Here is a 12,558-nt window from a genome sequence, read left to right as displayed (position 1 = left end):
CCGGAAGTAATTCTGAGATGTAAATATGTCTACCAGATCGAACTGGCATTGAATAGCAACGTGGCGAGCAAGATAATGACTTGAAACTCATTCCAAGTTTTCTCTTTAACGGGAAAGCCAGTTTCTCAGACTGTCGGAAAACGATGGACTATAAAAACGCCTTCAAGTTTATGCATTTGATCTACCGAGTAACCGATTCCGAGTTCGTATATTTAACTAACCATTATTGGAAATAGCCGATGATTTTTGAGTTTCAGTCACATACGAGTACATGCTACTTCGAAACTTACGACAACTTTTTTATAGGGAATTTGAATTACTTAGACTATTTTAATATACGTAAGCCAAACGCATTACTAACTGGAAATCAGACACACGTAAGTTACATTACAATTATAACGAAAGTTATATGCATTTCTTAATAATTATAGTGTAAACTATTTCGAATAATTAAAATATTCCTTTGTTTTCCTATAATGGACCTTAGAACGAAGCATTATTTCGATATTGATTGCGAAGAAAATTCAATTCTAAGCAAGTACAGTGTAAGATGTACCAATAATAATAAATAATAATAATTATGTACGAATCTACACATTTTCTTGGCTTAACGGGAGGCTAAATGAGACTTCAATCGTCAGACGAGTAAGCGTAAGATTTCCAGCATCAGATAACGTCAGCATAAGATTTCGAGCGTCAAATGACGTCGGCGTAAGATTTGTTATAGTAAGTGCGTTAATGTGTGCGTGAAATCGGTACACATAGATAGGTAACTTAATCTGAGAGCTCATATGTTAACATATCAATTCTCATGAGTACCTTCGCACTGACACCATTATTATTTTTTCCTATTACGGATTGTTATTTAGATCAGTTATTTCGTGTCGTCGGTTGTTATCAACAAGACGAATACGATACACTGAAAGATCAGCATCACCGATTAGGAAATATGATCATCTTATAAAATAACCCATAGCAACAATACCCGTACTTTAAACTTAAGAATAAAATTCAAACTATTTTATTTTCACACTTTATACGCTGGTCTTTACCCGCAGGAACCTGCTGTAATCGTTAATCAATAAGATGCATTATAAATAACATTCTACGCTTGCCATTCAAATTAAGAGATATATTTTTTTATATCCGTAACAGTGCGCAAGCGCTAAGCGTTTTAATCATGTGTCAAAATTATTCTAGTTTTCTTTAATATTTGACTTTTTAAAACATAAAACCATGGTTACTGTGTTTTATGTATAATATATACAAAGTTTAATAAATACTGGCGTATTTTTTTCGGGTGATTATGAGGATTGCTGTATTTCGATTTCTCTAAGAAATAATTGGTTTGTAGATATAGACAGTATGTCTGCCGGATTGTGTTAGAATTATTTAAAACTATTTTAGAAATATATCGAGTTCAATATCTTTATAACTTTAATCAAAATATAACTGAACTCAACTGGTGACAGTAGTGCTATTTCATTTTTCGTCCAGAGAACGCAATTCCACGGGGTCATGATTTGTACAGTAGCTATTTTTAATATTTATTAGGATATATTTACGGCTTCAATGTGATGTTATTTAATTCTTATGTAATTATTGTAATTAAAATTACGGTACTTATTATATTATATTTCGTTCCAGGTAATACTTGACGTTTGACACACAGATCGTTCTACAAAGGTTTTGTATAGATGGTTTAATTTCATTGATAGTTATAATTTTAAGCATATATTAGAATATCGACCTGATTTTGGGTTTGAACCCAGTTGATAAGCAGAGATGGCCTAGTGGTAAGAACGCGTGAATCTTAACCGATGACCGTGGGTTCAAGCCCGGGCAAGCACCACTAAATTTTCATGTGCTAAATTTGTATTTGTGCTTATAATTCATCTCGTGCTTGACGGTGAAGGAAAACATCGTCAGGAAACCTACATGTGTCAAATTTCACTGAAATTCTGTCACATGTGTATTCCACCAAGCCGCATTGGAGCAGCGTGGTGGAATAAGCTCCAAACTTTCTCCTCAAAAAGGGAGAGGAGGCCTTAGCCCAGTAGTAAGACATTCACAGGCTGTTACTGAGTACTGCTACTGATAAAAGTGTTTTCTATCAAAAAATTCTAAGTAGCAACCCGTCTTCTAGGAGTTAAATATACACTTTCCGAGATATATATATACGGGATAGCCTGATAGAAATGAATACTTAGTATATTGTTTATTAAGAGATCAACAATACTAAATTCGAATTGTAATAACAATACAATAATGTACAATTTTACACACGCAAAAGTACACAATTGATTTGTCATCGTAATTTGCCGTTTTTATTTCTCGTACTTTTTGCTTTGACGTATTTTAAGTATAATTTAAGATTAAATAGAGGTTTCGGCATTTTGAGACAATTTGCTTTGTTTTTTGACGTGAAACATTATTTGGAACGAATCACGCAGATGTTTCGATGTATTGTTTTATAACATGCTGTGTGTTTTTGTAGCTCTGTGACAATACTGTCAGCTGCCTCTGATGTCTAGTGACTACCTCATGAGAAATAAGAATACTTTGAAAAGATTCTCGATTTTTCTGTTAAGAATTTATCATATACGTGTCGACAATTCAATCTAGTATATTTACTACATTTTTTTTAATAAATTTAAAGTTGAATTCTAAAATATTTTTTTCAATTAAGCTTTTTGATTTGGATTAACTGCTATAATAACTGTTTAATAGTTAATGAATTTTAAAACATATTAAGTACATAAATTTAAGTTCACTTTAAAGTTTATAAATATATAAATATGCCTTAAAATATTTATTGTTACTCATATGGTATTTTATTTTTTTACGTATTAATTATTATTATGTATTATGGTTCGATTAAATTACATCATATAGTATTATCATAAACTACGTGCTGTGGCATAAAAACTGATTATTACTACTGTTCAACTACACTTTTTTATTAACTGCTCAGGCAATCCTTCATTTTTTTATAGTATAAGTAGGCAGACGAGCATATGGGCCACCTGTTGGTAAGTGGTTACCAACGCCCATAGACATTAGCATTATAAGAAATGTTAAGCATCGCTGACATCGCCAATGCGCTACCAACCTTGGGAACTAAGATGGTATATCCCTTGTGACTGTAATTACTTACTGGCTGTCTCACCCTTCAAACCCGAACACAACAATACCAAGTATTGTTGTTTTGCAGTAGAATATCATGCTGTTCCACTGCATCTTGGTGGAACATTTCGCATAATTTATCTCATGCGTATGCTTCATGGCTTTGTGCAAGCTGGTTTGGATAGGTACCAGCTATTCAACAAATATTCTATTTATCAATTTTAGTGATCCGGTTTGAAACCTGAGTGAACGAGTGTAACACAAGGGATATAACATCTTAGTTCCCAAGTTTAGGGCATTAACGATGCAAAGATAGTTTGTAAAAAAATGCATGTTTTTTTCATCACTGAGCACAATATGATTTACAAATTTATAAGAAAATTAACCTTAGAAACTCAGTGCTTGGTTAAGATCCACGTTTTATCCACTGGGTTATTAAGTCTGACACAACCTAGAACTTAATTAACATTTAGATGATTATTATTTTCATATTAATATAATGCGTTTGCCAGTCGAGGTTAAATCTGTAAAATTATTTCAACAATTTAACAAAAAAGTCAACTCAATTTTACATCAGTATTCGTACATGTATCAAGTAACATTTTTCTTTATACAATTGCATAGTTATTTTTTCTAGGAAATGTTTTGGAAACAACATCACGTACAATCGTCACGTTCGCGTGTTTTGACAATTTGGGAATTATTTTGAACTTTATTACAAGGGATTAAGATCTGACGATTTGTCGGAGTTACGTTGGAACACTCACGTAGACGAGAACGTCATCGTTTGACTTTCCTGTTTCCTGTATAATCTTGATTTCGGTAAACTAGCTCGATGGCCGTGATATGAATTTTTTCAAATGTTCTACACAAATTGTTTACCAAATTTCATGAGACAAACCTACCATTAAAAATATGAATTAATATTTTCCTTATTCAGCAATATATAATTTCAAATTCAATACTTTTAAACAACGGATTAACGGACAGAGTAACGGATTCCCTGGGAAGGTAGCGAGATAAATGGTTATAAATTTGAAACCTGCTTTGTATCGATTCATGTGTTGTATGTTGTTGTGTGTAATATGTATGAAATAAAGCTTTAAATAAATACTAATAAAAATTAAAAATAGTACAAATCATAATCGCGTGAAATGGTGGCAGAAATGCTAGCAGCATTTCCCCTTTGAATTGTAATTCCGGTTATCTGTGCGAAAAATGAATCAGTTAATCGGTTAGTTAATAATAAGTACTTATTAAAAAAACAGATTTACGTTTTAGTTTTAAAAGGACACTATTTCCTGTGAAGGTATCGTTTGCAGTCACAATAAATAAAGCACAGGGAAAGACATTCAAGTATGTCGGAATAGATTTAAGAGAATGATTTATTCTTATGTATGATTCCAATTTTATGATGCCCTATTTAAATCCGGGTGTGGCAAAAACCGAATAAATACTAATATCCCAAGAAAATAAAACTAAAAATGTTGTATATACTGAAATATTATAAGTCTTTTTTTTTCGTTAGAAAAACGCGTTTACGCGCTTCCCCCACTTGAAGTGGTCCCCGGCGAGTCCCACATACGAGGGTGCGTGGGTATGTGCCGAGCATGCGCCGGAATACCCATTAAAAAACCAGCGGTATCCACACCGCCACGGCGAGGGGCATCACGGGATCGCTTGCGCATACTACCGTGACGCCCCGACGGTTGGCCCGCCTCTGCAGGCCTCCAAATCCTAGGGGGTTCTCGGGGTACAAAGACCTCCTAACCCCGGCAACACTTACGGCGGGAGGAAAAAATGCGCATAGCGCCGACGCCTTCTCCCCGGTCTTCTTCGGCGAAGCAAGCCAGCGGAAGCCCTCTCCTTACGCTCCCGCTCCGCTGCCTCCTTCTGCGACCTGACATTTTCGCAGAAGGAGACCGTCTCCAACCAGCTCGCTACCAAGCATGGCGTTTATCACACTCGGCAGCGAGATGTCTCCAACTATTAGGCCGCCATGGACAGACGTTGAGGTCCCCAAGCGGCACACTCCATCAGAGTGTGGCACGCTGTGTCCGAAGGCGCACCACACTCATGGCAGGAGGGTGTCACCTCCCGCCTCGCTATCCGGTGCAGGTACTTACCGAAACAACCATGTCCGGTTAGTACCTGCGTCAGCCTGAATGTGAGTGTGCCATGACTCCGTTCCACTCAGCGACTCAAGTGGGGGTGGATCGCCTCCACTGTCGCTAGGTCTGCCGAGGGGGACCTCAGGCCCTCCTCCCACTTGCGAATCAAGGCTCGCTGGGCTAGGGCCCTTACTCGCTCAACCTCCGCTGACCCTGACGGACGCTGCTTGACCTCGCTTCCACCCGTTACCGGTGCACTTCCGCAAGCACCTCCGCCTGGACTTCCCAGGGCGGATCGCTCGCGAGAAGTGTTGCTGCCGTCCATGACACCGTACGTTACCCACGTATCGCTCTCACCGCTATGACTCTTTGCGGCCTCCACAGAAGAGCTCTGTTACGAGCGGTGAGAGCATCCACCCAAATGGGTGCACCGTACAACGCCATGGAGCGTACCACGTCAGCGTATAAACGCCGACATGGTGTTTTCGGCCCTCCTACATTGGGTAGGAGGCGGCCCAGGGCGGCAGCAGCACTTATGAGCTTCGGGCCGAGTTGGACAAAATGCTGCCAGAAGCTCCATCTTCCGTCCAGGGTCAGGCCCAGATACCTCATCTGGGCTTGCACCTTAATCACCGTCCCCTGGACGGTGATAGAAGCCCCTCGAGGGGGAAATATTATAAGTCTGCTGTTAGCGATTTTTTTAAGTTATACGCAGGTGAAACCGCTGACATAGCGAGTATATTAATATTAACAAGCCTCAGTTCAACGTAAAATAATCTGTCAATGTCACGTAAAATAGAGAAGACACGTAGGATTCGGTTAAATTTTGGTTTGATTTGAATTTTTTTACGGACATTGCCCCTGTAGTCATCACGTCAAAGGAAAAATATGTCACAGATAATAAAATGCACATTATAATGAAGAGATATTAGCTGTGGTATTGATGTCATTAGACCAACTTTTGCATAAAGATTATCACTTATACAAAAACACTTTAATCATTATATAAACACCACATCTAGATCTTGGAAGTTATATTGTTAAATATTCAAGATAAAGTTTTAAATTAAAATTGTAATAAAACGTATATTTATAAATTTATGAGATGTTTTAAGCGTGTACATTTTGGCGTTTCTTTTTAATTTTTGTTGCAACTTGAAATTGATTTGACCTTTATTATTTTCTTGTTACTAAGTTGGAGCAACTTTGCCCCCTGATATACATGGGATATAACATCTTAATGGAATGGAAATGGAATATTATACACAAAAGGCCGCGGGACGGGAGCGTGACGCGCGCCTCCATTGACTCGTTCCGCCAAAGAAGGCCGGGGAGGAAACTTTGGTGCTATGCGCATCTATCCTCATCTTCTCGCTGTGAGCGCCACCAGGGCGAGGTTCTCTGTAACTTTCGAACCCGCTTAGGTATTGAACAGGTGTTGAGCATCACGGGAGTAGTGCTTCAGCGATCGCTTGGCACCCTCGAAGAGACGGAGTAGGTGGGATTCTTAGTGTAATCCAGCGCATTCAATACCGGCGGTGTAGCTGCGGTTAATGGTTCAGTATAAATATCTAATCACGTCAATATATCATACTTTTACGTCCTATCTACAGAGGACAAGTATTATTCGTTGCCACTTATTCCATTTATCTCCAAGATATATTATCTCAAAGATCCTCTGGGAGATTGCAGTTATATATTAAGATTAGCACAATACCCATGGATTCACTCGTGTCATAATTCAGAATTGCTAAATACTAATTTCCAATTTCGTTAAAAACGAAGGATTTTCATGCAAACTTGCATCCCCTTTTTTGATTCTTAGTAGTTGAATCTTAGTAATTAGTAGTAAAGTAGTAATTTTCATGGTGCTATCTACAGTAATTTGGGCTATGCGTTTGATATGTCAGTTAGTTATACTTATAAATATAAAGATTGCGTGCAACCAAACTTTTTATATTGTGTTCTATTTCCTCGATATTTTTCTCACGAAATAATTCATTTATTCATTCTTATCCTTAAGCATTATATGTGCATATCATAATAATATGTGTCATATATACTGGTGATTTAAAGATAGCAAGTCTTATGTACATTTTAATTATTATAATGTATTATAATTATAAGAGATGAATTTGATACATTAACTTAAGTGTGAATTATTCAAGACGGGGTTTTTTCAATCGTTACGTGTGAGCCTCAAATAGGAAAATATGCTTCACAGCAGAAAACCGCTTTGAATAATGCATTTGACATATAAGAAACGTACTTAAAATATAATCTTTATTTATACGAAACCTGTGCTTAAGGATACACATATAAGCTTGAAAGAGCTTGATTTTTAATCGAAGTTCTAAATTTAAAAAGTTGAAGTGATGAAAGACGAGGTGTCAGTGATGTCCTTGAAATATGTTTCAACTATTGATGATGAGGTTTGTTCTTTTTTCAATTTTTAAATATTTTCAGTCTTATTTTTTTAATAATATTTATTTTTTTACATTAAATAAACTGTTTATAATTGTTTTATATATAGTTATTAGCTTTTATGAGCCGAATATTTTTTTTCGATAGATTATGGTGGAATTTTATTTGAATTTAGATATCAGGCAAAAGTTTTGGTTTAATTTATAAGTTAGGCGGCCTGGCACCTGATGCTAAGTGATATCACCCATATACATTGGCACTGTAAGAAAATTAACCATTCCTTGCATCGCCAAGGCCAATAATTAGTATTGTTACGGTTTGTTGGATGAGTGAGTCAATGTAACTACAGGCACAAGGGACATAACATCTTCGTTCCCAAGGTTGGTAGCGCATTGGTGATGTAAGGAATGGTTAATACTTTTTACATCGCCAATGTAACGTATGAGTGGTGGTGATAACTTAACAATCAGGTGGCTCCTATTTGCCCGACCACCTACTTATAACATAAAAAAATGCGTTTGACGTATAGGACAGCAAAACGTGACGTTCGTTTACCGATATACAATAACGATTCGTAAAACAGGAATAAAAAACATCGTGCTAAGGGTACAATCGTCTCACTGGGCATTCAGCTTTGACTATGAAATAAAATTGCGATTAACTATTGTATGCTATAATTTTTACATTAATAAATATGCACGTATACCAGCTGCTACGGGTAGTCCCGGTAAGATACGGCAATGATAGGATATTTTATCAAAATATATTTCGTGAAAACGAATACTTTATATTTATTGAAGTGATATAATGACAAGTTGATAACAAAACGTTTATTTACTAGATTATATTAAACTCTATTATCAACGAGGACGTACGAGTATTTTTTTATGAACAACTCGTTGAAGATAACATTAAGATCAACATTCCACAATGATAGTCGATTTTTTTCTTACGGGTTCCATATCTCCTAATCTTCTTACCTAAGTTCTTCTTAGGGCTTGGTGTTTCTTTTTCGAACCGGTGGTAGTTTCTAGTTTCTATCAATAAGCAAGTGCAATGCTTCAATATTGAATAAAGTATTTTGATGTTGATTACTTAAAAACAATTCCGGATTCTCTATTCTATCTGTCTTTGACTTGCTGAGGTCTTATTCTCAAAATCAGCCAGTATCATTTTCGAATCATTTTGTAATGCCCAAAATATTTTAATCATTCAACAATACAAACCACAAAGATCTTAGTTCTGATATGCCCAAAACCAGATGGTGATAAATATTACATTTAGCAGGACGGATATCGAATTAACAGGAGACATCTGTTATCTAAGTTTCCTTCGATTCAGTTGAACCGCTCTTCTAAGTGATATTCTTGTTGGTCCTTTTAAAAGTGAATGAGCTAGTATTACTACAGGCACAGGAGACATAACATCATAGTCCCACAGGTTGGTGCCGCATTGGCGATGTGAGGAATGCTTAAAATTTCTTATAATCACAATGTCTATGAGCGGTGCTGTGTATTTACCACTACCATTTACCAGTAGCCCATCAAACGTATTATGAATAAAAAAAATATACACGTTCACTTTTAGTAACTCACTGATAACTCGTTTTCGACCTTGACATTCAGGTGGGTAGTCAGGTGGGTCAGTTTTTTTAGGCGGACGAGTAAATAGGCCACCTGATGGTAAGTGATCACCTACGCCCATAAACATTGCCAATGTAAGAAATACAAATACAGCATACAAGTACAAAGCGTAGACTGAAAAGCAGCCTAGCTGAGACTATTACGACCTTTTCACCAAATTATCAAATATCATATTGTTAACTCTTTTTTTATGGTTTTGTACCTTATTTTTTTTTTGTCTTTGTTTCTTTTTGGTGAATAAAGTTATTTATTATTTTTATTATTAAATATTAACCATCTAATATAATACATATATGTAGTGTTTCTTAGCACAAGTAAATTAATAAAAATCCAAAATTTGTAAAACTGTTATAACTCGTGTTTATTAAAATGTGTCTATAGTGCACGATATTCGTATTTTATTTATAAAAAATATTTTTTTCTAATTTCGTACAGCAAAGCATTAGATATTGATTAACTTGTTATATTATGTTATATCGAAGTGATTAAGAGTAACAATTAAAATACTAGAATACATGTTAAAGAAAACAAATACCCGTAATAATAAATATTATCCGAGATGCCAAGATGTTCCCAGTGGGCTTTGATCTTAATCAAAGATTTTTTTTTTTTATAGAATAGGAAGGTGGACGAGCATATGGGCCACCTGATGGTAAGTGGTCACCAAACGCTCTTAGACATTGGCATTGTAAGAAATGTCAACCATCGCTTATAGCCAATGCGCCACCAACCTTGGGAACTAAGATTTTATGTCCCTTGTGCCTGTAATTACACTGGCTCACTCACCCTTCAAACCGGAACACAACAATATCAAGTATTGCTGTTTTGCGGTAGAATATCTGATGAGTGGGTGGTACCTACCCAGACGAGCTTGCACAAAGCCCTACCACCAGTAAAAATTGTGAGTTTCAATCCGGACAAGAACCACTGTTGATACTGTAACAAACAAACCATTCCCTACACCACCCCAAGTGATTGAGTTAGTGAATGAGTGAAGTGAAAACTGCATTTTCATCTCAAGCGTGTTGTTTCATTAATTAGATCATCTTAACAAATATAAGTTCAAAAGTAAATACAATTTAAAATTTATTTTATTGTCTCTAAAATCAATGTAATCTATACGATTCAATGGACCTATTTTATGACATTTTATCTTATCTGTGATAATTAATCATTAAATTATACTAATTTATAAGTTACAACTATAAAAATTCAAAAGAATGATATGTGTAACTCCCGTCGGATTTACTTGAATAATTTTAACAAGAGGTTATCCAATATCGAATAAAAAACAATCTTAGAATTATGTTGAAATGCTTACACACAAACATATAAACAAAAAAACAATAAAGTATTTAATAACGCGCCACACAAAAATGTATAAACAGAGAGCGGTAGCGGAAAAGATGACGGTATGAGGGAGCGTCATACCGGTTGCTGTCACTGCACATTAGTCGGTTTAATCCCTGATTCGTGCCAAGAGATATCTCTCATGAAAATCGAATGAAGAGGAACCGTTTTAAAAACGAAATAATTAATATTTAAATATTATAAAGCTTATTTATCATGTGTTGAGATAATTAATACAGTTGGTCACCCATCTAATCTAAATAATCAGATTTGCTTACCAATTTAATTATTTAGGTCATGGATAATTTGTGAAATGATAATTTAAATTTATTTATTATATTAATTATATATATATATATATATATATATATATATATATATATATATATATATATATATGTGTCTACATATTCACAACGCTGTCTCTTAATGTCCCACTGTTGGGCTAACGCTTCTTCTCCTTTTTGCGAAGCTTACTACGATGCTCCAATGCGCATGGATACACGTGCAAGATTTTCATCCGACACATGTAGGTATTCTCGCGATTCCTACACCACTGAGCACAAGATTAATTATAAACGTAGATCAAACAATTGAGAATTTGATGGTGCTTATTCGGGTTTTAACCATTAATCTGACGTTTGACAGTGTTGCACCTTGGCGACAATTTTGCTAATAAATTGTCACTATCGTTATCTACTATGACATAAAAGTTAACTATTAATTTATGTTTTGACATTACGGTATATGGTAACATTATATTGGTTTGGTTCCGATCTAAATAGATGTAAAATAGTTGGATTGGAATTGAATCAGGAACGTATCGTGACCGTTATATATTAGTAGTAATGGTCCCCTGACTGGAGGCTCCGTGCTACCTCTGACGTAACGAGTTTTGATCATTCTCTACTTTACTCTCATCTACCTCTGATTCGCTTTTATCGTCTTTATTTTTACTATAATGCTGCGACCACACTACACTAGTATAATTACGCGATCAGTCAAGGCGCTCCTATTAAATGTATGTTTTCCTGAAATTTTTAATAATGATTATGGTCGAATTTTGACCACTGGGCGAACTTTGTAAGGATCTGTGTGTTAAATAATTCGAATTTATTTTTTTATAGTATACATACGCGGACGAGCATATGGGACACCTGATTGATGGTAAGTGGTCAACAACGCCCATAGACATTGGCACTGTAAGAAATGTCGCCAACGCGCCACCAACCTTGGGAACTAAGATGTTATGTCCCTTTTGCCTATAATTACACTGGCTCACTCACCCTTCAAACCGGAACACAACAATACCAAGTACTGCTGTTTTGCGGTAGAATATCTGATGAGTGGGTGGTACCTACCCAGACGAGCTTGCACAAAGCTCTACCACCAGTAAAAAGTGTTATGTCCCTTGTGCCTGCATTTATACTGTAATTAAATATATCAAAAAAACATGAACTTCAGCAAGTCAGTGCATTCATGCTAGCTGCATTAGCACATGACTCAGAAAAAACTAAAACGATGTCGATTTCATAAACAATTTTGGCTTTTAAATTTCTATAAATGTAATGCACTTTTAATAATCGTTTGTCACTTTATTGAGATTAACGATGTATGGAATTGTTAATATTTCTTGTCTTATTTACTACCTATTTATTTTAAAAACTAAATACATGTTTTTATTATCAATTTGTGATATATTATATGTGATATATTTATTCGTCTAGTTATTTTATTCTTCGATATAATTTGATACAAATAGAACAACGCATTAAAGTTTTCTAATTGAATTTAAAATTCTTATTATATAAACAATTGAATATTTTTTTTATTATTATTTATTGTTAATTTAATCTAGAATTATATTTACCCGTTACTAAGTATAATAAAAGCGAAGAATAAGA

At 35.3% G+C, this 12,558-nt stretch overlaps 2 protein-coding genes across 6 annotated transcripts in view; both read left to right on the top strand.

The window, feature by feature from the left end:
* LOC126774458 (TBC1 domain family member 12-like) overlaps positions 1–12,558 on the top strand; it is a 284,024-nt gene that overhangs the window by 96,288 nt on the left and 175,178 nt on the right. The gene's annotated exons all lie outside the window — the stretch shown is intronic.
* The window catches only part of LOC126774467 (facilitated trehalose transporter Tret1), a 70,067-nt gene that overhangs the window by 34,230 nt on the left and 23,279 nt on the right, over positions 1–12,558 (top strand). The window contains exon 1 of one of the 3 annotated variants that reach the window (XM_050496024.1): positions 7,619–7,669. The exons of the other annotated variants lie outside the window; for them this stretch is intronic. Coding sequence (XP_050351981.1) covers positions 7,634–7,669 — 36 coding nt within the window. The 5' untranslated portion in view covers positions 7,619–7,633. Of the gene's footprint in view, positions 1–7,618; positions 7,670–12,558 lie in introns of those variants that run through there. 3 annotated transcript variants of the gene reach the window in all.

The sequence above is a fragment of the Nymphalis io genome, chromosome 16 (genome assembly GCF_905147045.1).
Source record: "Nymphalis io chromosome 16, ilAglIoxx1.1, whole genome shotgun sequence".
Taxonomy (NCBI): domain Eukaryota; kingdom Metazoa; phylum Arthropoda; class Insecta; order Lepidoptera; family Nymphalidae; genus Nymphalis; species Nymphalis io.
This window is presented reverse-complemented; position numbering and strand designations above follow the sequence as displayed.